This window comes from Narcine bancroftii, chromosome 10 (genome assembly GCF_036971445.1).
Source record: "Narcine bancroftii isolate sNarBan1 chromosome 10, sNarBan1.hap1, whole genome shotgun sequence".
NCBI classification, from domain to species: domain Eukaryota; kingdom Metazoa; phylum Chordata; class Chondrichthyes; order Torpediniformes; family Narcinidae; genus Narcine; species Narcine bancroftii.
In genome coordinates this window covers 77,719,753-77,734,141 of record NC_091478.1, presented here as the reverse complement: position 1 = coordinate 77,734,141, position 14,389 = coordinate 77,719,753, and the positions used below count along the sequence as shown (strand labels likewise).

Genomic DNA, 14,389 nt, shown 5'->3' with positions numbered 1-14,389 from the left:
TTCCACCAGCGTTGTCTCCGCTCCATCCTCAACATCCATTGGAGCGCTTTCATCCCTAACGTCGAAGTACTCGAGATGGCAGAGGTCGACAGCATCGAGTCCACGCTGCTGAAGATTCAGCTGCGCTGGGTGGGTCACGTCTCCAGAATGGAGGACCATCGCCTTCCCAAGATCGTGTTATATGGCGAGCTCTCCACTGGCCACCGTGACAGAGGTGCACCAAAGAAAAGGTACAAGGACTGCTTAAAGAAATCTCTTGGTGCCTGCCACATTGACCACCAGCCAGTGGGCTGATATCGCCTCAAACCGTGCATCTTGGCGCCTCACAGTTTGGCAGGCAGCAACCTCCTTTGAAGAAGACTGCAGAGCCCACCTCACTGACAAAAGGCAAAGGAGGAAAAACCCAACACCCAACCCCAACCAACCATTTTCCCCCTGCAGCCACTGCAACCGTGTCTGCCTGTCCCGCATCGGACTTGTCAGCCACAAACGAGCCTGCAGCTGACGTGGACTTTTACCCCCTCCATAAATCTTCATCCGCGAAGCCAAGCCAAAGAAGGAAGAATTCACCAAGGATATAGCTGAGATCCACTCCTCATTTTGATCCACAAATTGCCATTAGTGTTCAAAAGCAAAACATTAGTCCAACCTGAACACTAATGATGCCGGATACAAGTGAAACTGATGCTGTTTTTTAAATTTTAATGGCACTTCTACTGACCTTCCGTAAGGATCAAAGTGCTGTTATTCACTGTTGGATAAGTTGGTATTTTCTCCTAATAATATTTGCGATACCTTCATCAACTTGATCTATTTTTGTCTCAGCTCCCTATTTGCCAATCACCTTTATATCCATGGTAAATCTGAACTGAACTGGTTTATGGGAACCTTTGAGTTTTACTTGATCACAAAAATGGATAGGACTTTCAGACCATTTGTCTTCAACCATTATTAAGAATATCTTTTTTTTAACCTCCTATTTCTATTACTTAACTTCTCCCTCTTTCACTTCTACCCTAACTAATTATATGTGCTTTCTTCCTATGCAACCTCTTGTGTGGAAGTTTACCAGATTTCTACCTGAAGTCCACAGAAATAACATCCCGTGGGGGTGTGAGTGGTGGAAGAAACACAACCACCACATTGAGGGTCATTAACGACTGTTTTTATTCAAATTCAGCACGCCCCTATAAGGGCAGCCTGAGCTCAATCACCTGGTCCATTGTGATATCATAATCGCTGCCCAGGGCGCGCGGTGGAAGGGATGCTGGAAACCTCTGACGACGCCATTTCCCCATGGCTGCCCTGCCACGTGGTGATACAAGCGGGGCCGGTTCGCCATGAGGATGTGCGCCGCCACAATCCCTTATTTAATTCCTCAAAAATTCATGCCAAGTTAGTTAGCACCGCTTGCCTTTTAAAAATCCTTGCCGACTATCCCTCGTCAGATATTTTATCCAAATGGTTTGTGGCTCTGTTCTGAATAATGGGAGCAGGAAAGTTTGCAATTGAGTATTTGGCTAATAGCACCTAAAATGTCATAGTTAATCTTTCTGGCCGATGAACTTGAGAAAACTAGCTCCCTTATGTGCAATTAGTCTGCCTTCTGTAGTACATGTCAAATGTAGGCATTTAACTCAACTCTTGTTTTCTCTTTCAAGGATGTGGATACAATCTACCACAGCCAGAACACCAAGGAATTTAACCTCCTAGACTTCAGCCATTTGGACACAAGGTGAGATAAACCAAGTGCTTCTTTTCAGGTCATTTAGCTAACCTAAAAACAAAAAAGTTTCTCCAATGAAAAGCACCCTAGCTCAAACAATAAAAAGACCAGGAATTTGACTTTGATGGTAGCCCAGTCAGATGTTGTATCAGCCTCTTGGTATATGTTTCTATAAGACTCCATTCCATTGACTGAGCAAGGAGAAGTACGCAATCTGTTGTCCGGGAAGGAGAGAAAATAGGCTGGCTAAACACTGGAAGGAAATAAAAATATGATATAGAATATGTGATGAGTGAAATGTGTAATATGTATACAAAAATAATTTCCTTTAATTGGCTGTTATTTGAATATTATTTTCTTCTCTTTTTCGTCTTGAAGTTAATATTAGTTTCACTCTTACTGGCTACACTTCATTATTATTCCTTACTCGTGTGACATTAAGTCATGGTTGCACATTTCTCTTATTTGTGTTAGTCACTGGCCTACAGTTTGAAGGAAATGAATCTATTAGATGTTACAAAATGGCCCATGTTATATTCATTTTCTTGATCAGCCATTTATATATGCTCTTTCTCACAGAGATTTGGCATTGAGTGTGGCAGCCTTGGCGTTCAACCCATGGTTTACAAAACTTTTCTCCAAAGACTTGCGACTGGTAAGTCGATATGCAACAATGTGGATATATTACACCAGGTCTTACTGTGGCGGATGCTCTGGGGAGTATTGGCAGAGGGGGTGGAAGGTAATCCTGTCTACATCTTAATAATCGCCTTTAAATACAAATTAACTGTAGCTAAAACGACAGTGACTGTTTTATTGCAAATGATTCCTTAGTGCGATTTTTTTTTTAAATTCAGTAATAATATAATTGAGATCTTAATGCTATACTTGTTGGTTATTCATAAGTTTTGCAATAGCTTATTATGAACACAAGAGTGATGGAGATGAAGCTCTTCCTTGTTGGCCTTGTACGTTCTATTATTCCAATAACTAATGTCATCTGAGAAGTTATAATTGTGCCCATTAGCACTAAGAAATATAGCATAAGCCCGATACAAAAATGACCCAGAGAAATTCCTAAAACTCTTCTTGGTATCACTTAAAATCCAAATGGCCAGTGCGTAAAACTGATAACTGCAAAATCCCCAGTTCTGATGCAGGGTGATGATTTCTGAGCAATGAACAAACATGGTTTTTGATTTGCCCTGACGGCATTTAATCACTGGGACCTCCTCAGTGCACTTACCTATGTAGCTATTTATTTAGATGCAAAATTAGACCAATTTAAAGGAGAATTTGATGAGAGACTTGATAAATATAGCAGATTTGGGAGAAAACAACTTCATTGATTACAATCGTCAATTACTCCCAAGTTTTGTAGTTTCATGTCTGAGTTTGTTGTCGACTGATAGATTGTGTGCTGTGATGAATCAACTCCATTATTGTAGAATCATGTAATTATTTGGTTTGGTAGCAGATTTAAATGGTACAAAATCATGGTCGTTCCTATGTTTGCCCCTTTACCATTACCATAGTGATAATGTATTTTCTCTTTCAAACTTCCTGACCCAAACTCGCAGGGTTACAATATTTTTGTTGTAGCTCAGATTTTATTTCCTATATGTTTTGCTAATACCATAGTCAGAAATATTAAATAACCATGTCAATCTAATATCTAAAATAAAATTACCAGATTTTATGAAGTCATGAAATAAAATCATAAAAACATTAAATAAAAGTGAAATAGGAAAGTTTGCAGCAAAAATACACCAAAATGCTGCAAGAACTCAGCCGATCTTTCAGAGAGACAGAGCTGGGGGAAGAAGAGAGGTGAGGCGGGGGGGAGGGGGGGGGTGGGGGTAGGGAACAGGGTCTAACGAAAGCCAGTGACATTGATATTAATGCCATTGGAGGGTGCCCTGTCAGAAGATGAGGTGTTGTACCTCCAGTTTGCGGATGGTCTCAGTCTGACAGTGGACAGACATGTCAGCAAGGGGATGGGACGGGGAAGTGAAGTGGGTGGCAATCCACACTATTGCGGAGGACAGAGCCGAGATGCTCAACAAAGTGACATCCCAGTCTCTCTGATGTAGAGGATACCACAACAGGAGCACTGGATGCGACAGATGACCCCTGTTGCTTCACTTGGAAGGAGATATAATTTTTCAGTCAGTTTGTGTCGAGTGGGCCACTGATTATTTTCAAAACTTTAAATTGATAAAGTAGACTTGCATATATCAACTGAAGTTGAAAATAGACATATGTGCAGAATTTAATATCTCTTGGTTCATTTTTTGAACTCTGCTTCTTTTTCCCCCAATGTCTTGTTTCACTGCTATGGAAAGAGATTGCAGGAAATACAGTCGTTATGTTTTGCACAATTTGGCACTGCTGTGCATTTTGGAATATTCCCTCTGGTTAGTTGAGGATTACCAAGCTGACAAATCACTGTGCACTTAAGGGGGATGACGAGGGGTTTTAAAGAAATAATTTGCATGGTGGCATGTAAATAATGCATCCTCTGTTATTTGTCTTGTCTTTGGCAGAGCCCTGATGTGATTGAACAGGTCTTATACGTAATCAGTTTGTCCACTAAACTGGAGGAGCTGGTTTTAGAAAATGCAGGAATTAAGTTGTAAGTGAACAAGTGATTTTGACACTTTCTCTTCACATGTACGAGAGAATACTTTTGTTAGTGGGCAAAAGTGCTGGAGAAACTCGGCCAGTCTGCAGCCTCCATAGGAGGCAAAAACATTTGATCAACTCTCGGGCCTGAGCCTTCATCAAGGTATGAGTCAAAGCAGATAGGCACCTGAACAAAAAAAAAGGGTGGAGGGAGGAGGGAAGAAGGGGCCATAGGCGGACATGGGGGTAGGAGGGCAGGAGAGAAATGGTGAGGATTGATCAGGGGATGGGATCACATTGTAGGTTGCTAAGATGATATATTGGGTGCAGAGAATGGTAAGAGAGAACAAAGGGAATCCCAGATAGCATTAGCATTGACATCTAGTTTCCATTAGCAACTTGCCCCCCATCTCTCCTTTTCCCTGCCCCATCTCCTTTCCTCCAGCTCTGCGTTCACTGCACCACATCCTCCCCCAATCAATTCTCACCTTTCCTCCCTTTTGGCTGTCGGCCTGTGCTCTTCCCCCTGCCCTTCCTCTCTCTGCCTTTTTATTCAGGCACCTGCCTGCCTTTTGCTCAAGTGTTGATGAAGGCCTAAGGCTCAAAATGTTGGTTATATCCTTGCCTCCCATGGATGCTGTGAGACCTCTAGACTTTTTGTGTATTAACAACAATCGCAGCATCTGCAGACTTTCTTGTTTCTCTCAGAGAATATATTGTGTTTGTTTAATGATTTGTAGACAGGGGTGGGGGAAGAGCTTCCTTCTGAATTTAATACTTGGCAAGAAGGAAGTCAATTTAGTTAAATGGTTAAAGGAAGCTTGTATACAACTATGCAGACCACCTCCACATGATGGGGAGGGGGTTGAGCCTGCATTCCTAGGAAATGGCCAACATAGTAATTTCCAATGTGCAAAGTATGACAAGAAACGCAAGTTGGAAATAAGTGTTAATTTATCTATTCTTTTCTCACCGCAGAAATTTAGAGAGAGCAAACTATTCCATATCTCAATTTTTTGAGTTGCGATTTGTAAATTCCCGGAGGTGAATTTCCATAATTTGAATAGCTGTAACACATGGGTCTTGTACTTCACATGTAACTGTGAATGAGTCCTTTGTTTTTATGCTGTGACATCATTCCATCCAATAGCAAAGGCACCTGTCTAGACGAGGGTCATGGAATCTGGAGTTCTGCATTGATATGTACTGAAATTTGGATCAGTGTGTCCACCACCTTGTGTTTTACTCTTTCAGTGATACTGCACAGAAAATAGCACAAGCTCTAGAAGAGAACGTGAATCCTGCACTTAACACGATAAATCTGTCCAACAATCAACTCGAGGACAGAGGTATGATCATGTTTTGGTCAGTTCAAGCTCATCAATTTAGTCTTTACCATTAAAGTTGCTACAGATTAATTGTAATGCTGATGAGAATATATTTGTTTTCCATTTTGTGTCCATTGCAAGCCCTAATGAAAGCCCACTGGCTGGTCTTCGTCCTGTGAGGTGGTGAACAAGATATATCAATGCAATATTTGGGATGTTTTATGGTCAAGGTGGATAACGCCATTCCCAAATTCTTCCTCGGAAATCAACATATCCTTCCCCATTGATAAACTTGAAATCCTTTTCAACAGCTCAGCGGAATGCAAGGAAATTATACCACCAAATTAAGAGTTATGAATCTGACTAAGAAGCTATCCACAGGTTTCAATTCTCTTGGATGAGAGTCAAATATTTAAATGAAGTTTTGACTCTGCAGTTCCAATCCATCCTGGAGCCTCCACGTTCATGTCTAAGTTCATTCCAACCTTCCTACATAAAATATTTCTCTTCCATAATGTGACACAGAAGAAATTGTACAACACATTAACCAAATTCACTGTCTGCTGTTGTGGGATCTCATATGTAACCCTCTTCAATGGTTTCCTTGGTATTCATTCCTATTACACTAAGATGTCCTCATCCATTCAAAGCCCCAGTTCCTGTGCTCCCTTTAAACTGAAGGTCCTAGTATCCCAATTTTCTTCATACACTTAATGGTTCCATTTTAAGTTTATTATAATACTTTGTGACATGTTCTTTTTAAAAAAAAGTGGTCAAAATTCCTAAAATCCACATCCAGAAAATCTGACAGTCCACTTCTAAGTTGGCTGAATGATCACAGCTTTAGTACATCAGAATGTCTGTCTAAGCATGTCTGGAAACTTGTGTTTTCTTTCAGGAATGAACTCAGTATTAACAGACACCCTTGCGCATATAAGTTGTGCACTCATCAGCTTTAACATCAGCCTGGCAAAGGAGGATGAAGTTACTGCTTCAGAATGAACCATTGTAATCTCAGATGGTTAAATTCAGTAGCAATTGCAGAGTTTCCCCAGGCTTTAATTGAGATACAGGCCTGGATACAATTAAATTAAGAAAAGCACCTGATAGAACAGATTCATTCTCGACTCATTGATACGGAGTCTTGAGAAATGTCATGTGTTTTAGTTGCAAAGCTGGTTGCTAAAGCAAAGCATTGTCCAGCAACTGAACTTCCTGTGGCCAGCCATTTACACTTTACCGAACATCAACACTTTATTTGTGGGTGTTACAAGATCAAACCAGCAACCACAAAGAAGGCATATCACACAGGGGTAAAGATGAACAATTACTTTATTAACAAAAAAATTCACCTTCAAACTTTAATTCCAAATCCCTCCTTTTATAACAATGCCCACTGGTTACTATGCAAATTTCTATAACAGTGTAAAACTAATAAATTCCCCAGCCTAAATATAACATATGTAATCAAAGTCTAAACTACACTTCCAACCAGCTCACAGAAAAACTTGGACACAAAACACACAAGACTCACAAAACTTCGATCTCAACTGAAGCAAAGATCATAAACAAAATTCTGTTTGGTAAACTGAAGCCAAAAGATCTTTGAGAGAGAGCACAAAATTCGCAGTTGTCTTGTGTTGCTTGCAGAGAGAGGAACCACTGGCTTGGTCCAGATCCTTCTGGCTGCTTTCGGAATGTTCTTCCTTTATGAAATCCCAACATTCTAAACTGGCCTCCAGACCATGACTCATGCTCTGGGCCTCCAGACCATGACTCATGCTCTGGGCCTCCTTCCACTCCACAGCACCACCCAGTGGTGGTTTATCTTCCACGTCCAGAAATTTTTAGATCATTTTCTGCACATGCTCAGTCCATCTCCCACTCTCTCAACAGGCCACCTTCACCTTGGCTCTCTAAGGCAAACTGTCACTTTTTAACATAAAACCTCTCAACACATAGGCCAATACACAACACAGAACTCTGTAACAGTGGGTTTGAACATGAGCTTCCTGTGGCCAACCACTTTAACACCCCCTTCCCTGACATATCTGTACTTGAACTCCTCCAGTCAGGGTAAGGTGAAACATAAATTTGAGGAACAAGACAGCATATTGCTCTGGACCACCTTAAGCCTAACATTATGAACTTTTTTTCCCCCTAATCTTCAGAAATCCCCACCTCCATTTGATTCCACTGTTCCCATCTTTTCTTTACCTGTTCCTGTACTTAATTTTTCTTTTTCTCTTTTTTCCCCATATCTCTCCACCAACCTCTCCACCTCTCACACCTTCTGTCCTCTGCATGCCTGGGCCCCTCACCCCAGCTTCTTTGCCCTTTTATATAAGCAATTTCACTAAGTTTATCTTTGTCTTGATAAAGGCTTCAGACCCAAAATGTTGACTGACCACTTCTACTCCTGGACACTGTCTGACCTGCTGAGTTACTCCAGCAATTCTTTTCTCAGATGAGATGAAGAGTTTTCCCCATGATCCCAATATTGTGAGATCCAATTTAGAGCATGGGAAGTAACAAACCTTGGCCTAGACATTTCCAAAAGTACAGGAAGTGATGGAGTGGGGGGTTTGGATGTCAAAACAACAATAGAGGATTGAACAGTTACCCAGTGGGCTTATAGTTACTGAATGAAACTAAATAAAGAATTTGAAAGGCTCCTTAATAATCTTGGATTGAGATGGTTTGTGAACCATCTGCAAAAGGTACCCAGGACATCAGGGGCAAACCCCTTCCCTCCATTAAGAACATCTATGGGAAATGCTGCCATCAGAGAGCTGCAGCAATCATCCAGGATCCACACCACCCAGCACACGCTCTGTTCTCACTGCTACCATCAGGAAAGAGGTATAGGTGCCCCAAAACTCTCACCATCAGACTCCTCAACATCATACTCAATCTGGTACTCATTTAAGGGCTCTTACTTTTGCACTTTATTGTTTGTTTGCTTTTCCTTTCTGTATTGCACAGTCAGGTGTCTACATTTGTTTATTTGCTTCCATGTGTACATCATGTACAGTTTTTGTATTTTTCTTGAGAATAAGTGTTAATTCCTCCTGGCATGTAGCATAAAGACAAAGATAAACTGCCTGTCTTTCAATAGGGGTATCAGCACTCAGCCTACAGTTTGAAAAGCTAACCAAAGGGATGAAGTCCATCAACATCTCCCGAACATCACTGGCTTCAAAGGGTAAGTCTTCACAAAGTTTCAGCTGCTGTAAGCTTGAACTCTGTTGTGGACCATCTTTTGATAAAAAGGCAAACATCCCAAAATAAATAACTCTGGTCCACAAATCAATGATGCGCATTCTAGCACAGGAAATATTTGTGACAAGACGGGTGTTGGCTGCCATAAATTTGACCAGGTGTTTTCGTACTGCAATTGGTTAAGGGAGGCTGACATTCCAGCTGCAATATTTGACATGATTCAAGGTCACTTCCTACAAATCTGGGCAAAAGGAACTAACACGAGCTTCATGTCATTCCCCAGCAAAGCAATGACAACTTATTTCTGTTTTCACCTGTCCAAATTTTTGGTAAACTGAAGCCAAAAGATCTTTGAGAGAGAGCACAAAATTCGCAGTTGTCTTGTGTTGCTTGCAGAGAGAGGAACCACTGGCTTGGTCCAGATCCTTCTGGCTGCTTTCGGAATGTTCTTCCTTTATGAAATCCCAACATTCTCAACTGGCCTCCAGACCATGACTCATGCTCTGGGCCTCCTTCCACTCCACAGCACCACCCAGTGGTGGTTTATCATCCAAGTCCAGAAATTTTTAGATCATTTTCTGCACATGCTCAGTCCATCTCCCACTCTCTCAACAGGCCACCTTCACCTTGGCTTCTGAGGCAAACGGTCACTTTTTAACGTAAAACCTCTCAACACATAGCCCAATACACAACACAGAACTCCGTAACAGTGGGTTTGAACGTGAGCTTCCTGTGGCCAATCTTTCTGATATTCCCATGGTTCACCACACAAAAAGAAACTATTGGAGTGTTTCAGAGTAGCTCATCCGTTATTTGGTGCAGAGAGAAGGAAGATTGCCCAGTATTCATCCCAAGGTGACATAACATCCCATGGTCATTCAGAAGACTTGCAATGTGATTGGCTGAGTATCTGAACCATGAATTAATTGATTCACTGTCAAATAGTAAAACATAACTCTGGAGTAACTCAGCAGATCAAACAGTGTCATTTATAAGCAAAGTTTAAAAATGCATAACTGACGTTTCGGGCTTGAGCACTTTGTCAAGGTATGGAAAAATGTTGGCAGGTGTCTGAATATTCTTGATATCCAAATACCTTGATAAAGGGCCAAAACCTTGGTTCTGTGTCTTTATCTTTGCAACATGAAGGACACTGTTTGACCTGCTGAGTTTCTCCAGTATTGTACATTTACTTCAACCACTGTGTCTGCAGACTTTTTATTTCATGGTGAGATAGATTGGCGAGGTTCAGAATAAAGGTGAGAAGGGAAACACAGTGCAGGGAACAAAACACAACCACATGAAATACGACTGTTAACATTTAAATCTAGATACTTCCAAAAACCTATATCAGTAAAAGTGTCAAGTAATTTGAAAAGAGAAATTAAGCAGAAACTTTCACTAATTTGCCTGACACTTGGCTTCAAACATAGCAGTTAAAATGCTCACAAAATACTAAAATATCTTTTCTTTATTCTCAACTCTCATCCACCAACGATTTGAAAAGCAATCATGTTCTTCTCTCTAGGGGCTCCAGCCCTGTATTTGTGCAGGCTTTTTCCTGCAAAGTCTTTTGAGACAAATTGAGAATAACCAAAAGAAACCAGTTGAACAGCCTTTCATGGCCATTTGTGTTCTTCTCTCCTCATTAGTACTGCCTCGATAGAAATATTGTAAATTAAGGTTATTGATTGTCCTGATATTTTGTCACAATATTTCACCTTTCACCTCATCTTTCCAGGTCTTAATTCTCTGGCTCAGTCATTTATTGCCAATGAAAGTTTTGCACATTCTCTTGTTCATTTGGATCTTTCTGGGAACCCTGGGATCTTAGCTGTTGAAGAGAATTGTGTAAGTAGATTAAAATAGCTTCATGTTTTTGGAAGGCAAATACCCTTTTGATTTCTAAAATACCTAAAATTTTGTTTGTTCTTATCCGATATTGTTGGATCTAAGAACATATCTCTGTGCCCAGTTTGTCTTACTTTTAATGGTTCCGTTAAGTATTTGGAAACTGCACAGTTAAATATGAAGGTAGGCAACTTCTTGATCTTGTTGAAACTAAACAATTGCCAAGGCCTTAACAATTGACCACAGAAAAGATGTCTTTTGATACATTACCAGTTTTTTTCAATTATTAGAACCGCTTTTTCTCACGAGGATATGTGATCAGGCTTCCAAAGAAATGTCAAACTTGCACAAATATTTTCATTATCTGTTTAAAATTTATGGGATAAAGGTTTCCAGGTACTCTCCCGACTCGCCACCTAAATGACTTCCACACATACGACCGAAAATTTGTTTAAAGATCTAAAAAAAATATAAAATTTATGCAGTTTATGTTGTATTTGACAAACTATAATAGGCCTAATTTGGAGTTCTGTGTGCAGTTCTGGTCGCCTAATTATAGGAAGGATATAAACAGAGTGGATATACCAGAATGTTACCTGGGTTTAAGCATCTAGAGTATAGGGAGAGATTGGACAGATTAGGTCTTTATTCTTTGGAGCGTAGAAGGTTGAGAGGGGATTTGATAGAAGTATTTAAGATTATGAAAGGGATAGACAGAGTGGATGTGGATAGACTATTTCCGTTAAGAGGAGGAAAGATTAAAACGAGAGGACATGAGTTAAGAATTAAGGGGCAGAGGTTTAGAGGTAACATGAGGGGGAACTTCTTTACTCAGAGAGTGGTAGCGGTGTGGAATGAGCTTCCGGGAGAAATAGTGGCGGCGGAGTCAATTGTATTATTTAAGAAAAGGTTGGACAGGTATATGGATGAGAAGAAGATGGAGGGTTATGGGCATTGTGCAGGGAGGTGGGACTAGAAAAGGGTGTTTGGTTCGGTGCGGACTAGAAAGGCCTAATGGCCTGTTTCCGTGCTGTAATTGTTATGTTATTATGTTATGATACAGGGCATGTAATAGCCAAAATGTGCAGAGTTCGTCAGCATTCTGGGGTCTGTAGGCTGGGCGAGGTCATCTTGAATCCTGTGCACGTGCACGAGTCTTTGGTTGGCACGTATTAGAGTTCAGTTGGCGCATGTGTGAGAGTTAAGGAGGCAAATTCAATATCGTTAGGGTGCTTCAAAATTATTCCCATAGTTAATAACTTCACAAAACCACCCAGACTGCAAATACTTCTTTCATCTCATTTTTCCAGAGAGAGTTAGATTTAAAAGTTATAAGTAGTAACGTAGATTAAAACACACTCTGTGCACTGTACATTGCTCTTTAAATACCTTTGATATTCATTTTCAAAGTTTGTTTTCATAGATTTTGTGCATTTTTAAAATTAACTTGTATACTGTTTGGAATATTCATCCCCAATCAGAATAAAGTGGTTTTCCACACTGAAAATTGCAGCATAATCTTGAACACCAATTGTAGAAAGTTGTACAGTGTCAATACAACTGTTCAACAGTCAGATAATATTGCACATTTTGTTGCTGTTTAAACGATTTGGCTATTCAGCAATTTTTCAATGTACCACATAACTACAAAATTGGGCGAAGCTGCATGTAGACAAAGTATAAGATCTAGTTTTTTCATCATAACAATTTTATTTCAGATTTTTCAGCTGTTTATTTTCAAATTAAAACAGAAAATGCTTAAAAAAATAGAGGACACAGTATATTAGGTGAGAAAACAGTAAATATTTCATGTCAATTACCTTTTTTTCCAGAACTTGAAAAAGTTGGACATAAACAGCAAAATAAGGAAGATAGGAAAGAAAAATGAAAGGGAAGGTCCACAATGGGGTGGCAGATGAGGGGAATTGGGGTGATCTCTCTGGCTTTCCACTTCGTGAAAAGCTTCTCTTTCATTTCCTCCTTTCTCCACATTCTCTAAATCTTAAAACTTGTTTGGTCGCTAACTATTCCAATTCTGATTTTAAAAAAAACTGATTCAACTGAAACATTGTTGTGCTCCCCTGGGTATTGAAGTGCAAGCTGACCTAACCCTGTAGCAGTGCAAGGACCTTGTAGATGCAGTTGGTCAACTATGAGGGCGCCATCCATGTGATTAGATGCCAGCTGGTGGGGTATAATTCTTGAGCTGTTGGCCAGTGCTTCTTTCTTGGTGAACAGCCAAACAGGCATCTTATAGAAGTAAAGTAAAATCATCCAGGGGCTCAAAACCATGTGCCTGACTGGCTTGTCATTTCATGTTTCAGAGGGCACTGTTTGTATCACTCAGACCTAGGGGATCTGGATATGTTGCTATGGCCACATTGACTTATTGCCTGCATTGGGACAGCAGCGTGTGGAAGTAGTTAATGCCAGCGCTCAACTGTTGTTCTGGGTTGTAGGGAGGCTGAGACATGTAATTTGACCCCAGGATACTTCAGTGAAACACGATAGTCTACAGACACTGTTGTTACAAGTCCAGAGGATGCCAAAGCCCAGCAGCAATAGTTCACCAAGACAAATGGTTACTTAAACAAAAATTGCTTTTAATTTTCTTTAAACATAAAAACAGGATCAGACTTTAACTTGTTACTATTAACTTAAACTCCCCCCCCCCCCATTCTAATTCTAAGCGCACATGTATGTCATGTTATATATTCAGAGAAGTTCTTTGCTTTTATAGTCCAATCTCATTTCTCACCTCTCCAAGTTCACCGGTATCAGGTAATTCTTATACTGTGCACAGAATTTAACATTTATGAATTTTAACCAGGCTCTGGTGGTTAAAGGTAAATGGTTGCCACTCAGGAAGGTTCTTGTTAGTTTCAGAGAGAGATTGGTTGCTCGTTGGACACACACAAACTGATTTTCTCTGATCAGACACTTCAATGTCTTGGCGAAGAACCTTACCCCATCATGGGTTTTCCAAATGATAACCTCTTCTTCCAGGTCACCACAGAGTTCCTTATTTCAGGAGAAACATTCTAGCCAGCTATTTCCTCTTGTAAGGGCTACAAAGGGTTTTCAACAGGCTGAACTCAGAACTCACAACCCTTCTTCAAAATGGGGTATTCAACAAGCCGGCCAACTTGCCATGATGCAGCCTCAAAAGCTACTGTAGAACTCGCTTCTCCCTCTCTCTACTTGTAAAAAACCAGAACCCCTGTCAAGGGCCCAAACCCAATCCTTGAAAGATCTTTATCAGCACTTGAGCCCAGACCTTTCCATTTCCACCTGCTTTTGAAATTCCTTCCAAAGCAGTTTAATTGTCTTTTGCAAAGCCACTGGTGCCTTAATGTCTGGCTTCAGCAAAACTCTTGCATTTTAAATGATGTGAAGTTTAAGTATCTATTTGTGAAGTGACCTACACTAAACCCCGACAATCTCATAATATAACCCATAATACTGTGATTGTAGTAAAAACACAAATGCTAGAGAAACTCAGTTGGCATTTTCAGCATTCAGTGGAGACGCAGATATATTGCTGACATTTTGGGCCTGCGCCCTACTTCAAGGAAGGATCAGAAAAGGTAGAAGCAGGATATTTCAGAAAGTCTCAGAATTCAAACAATGGGGGAGG

General features: G+C 40.5%; 1 protein-coding gene across 2 annotated transcripts in view; it reads left to right on the top strand.

The window, feature by feature from the left end:
* Positions 1-14,389, top strand: part of carmil2 (capping protein regulator and myosin 1 linker 2) — a 140,475-nt gene that overhangs the window by 53,026 nt on the left and 73,060 nt on the right. The window contains exons 1-7 of one of the 2 annotated variants that reach the window (XM_069901501.1): positions 1,402-1,464; positions 1,662-1,735; positions 2,306-2,381; positions 4,273-4,361; positions 5,606-5,700; positions 8,798-8,884; positions 10,643-10,752. In XM_069901501.1, coding sequence (XP_069757602.1) covers positions 1,462-1,464; positions 1,662-1,735; positions 2,306-2,381; positions 4,273-4,361; positions 5,606-5,700; positions 8,798-8,884; positions 10,643-10,752 — 534 coding nt within the window. In that variant the 5' untranslated portion in view covers positions 1,402-1,461. Of the gene's footprint in view, positions 1-1,401; positions 1,465-1,661; positions 1,736-2,305; positions 2,382-4,272; positions 4,362-5,605; positions 5,701-8,797; positions 8,885-10,642; positions 10,753-14,389 lie in introns of those variants that run through there. The other variant, XM_069901500.1, reaches the window with a different exon arrangement.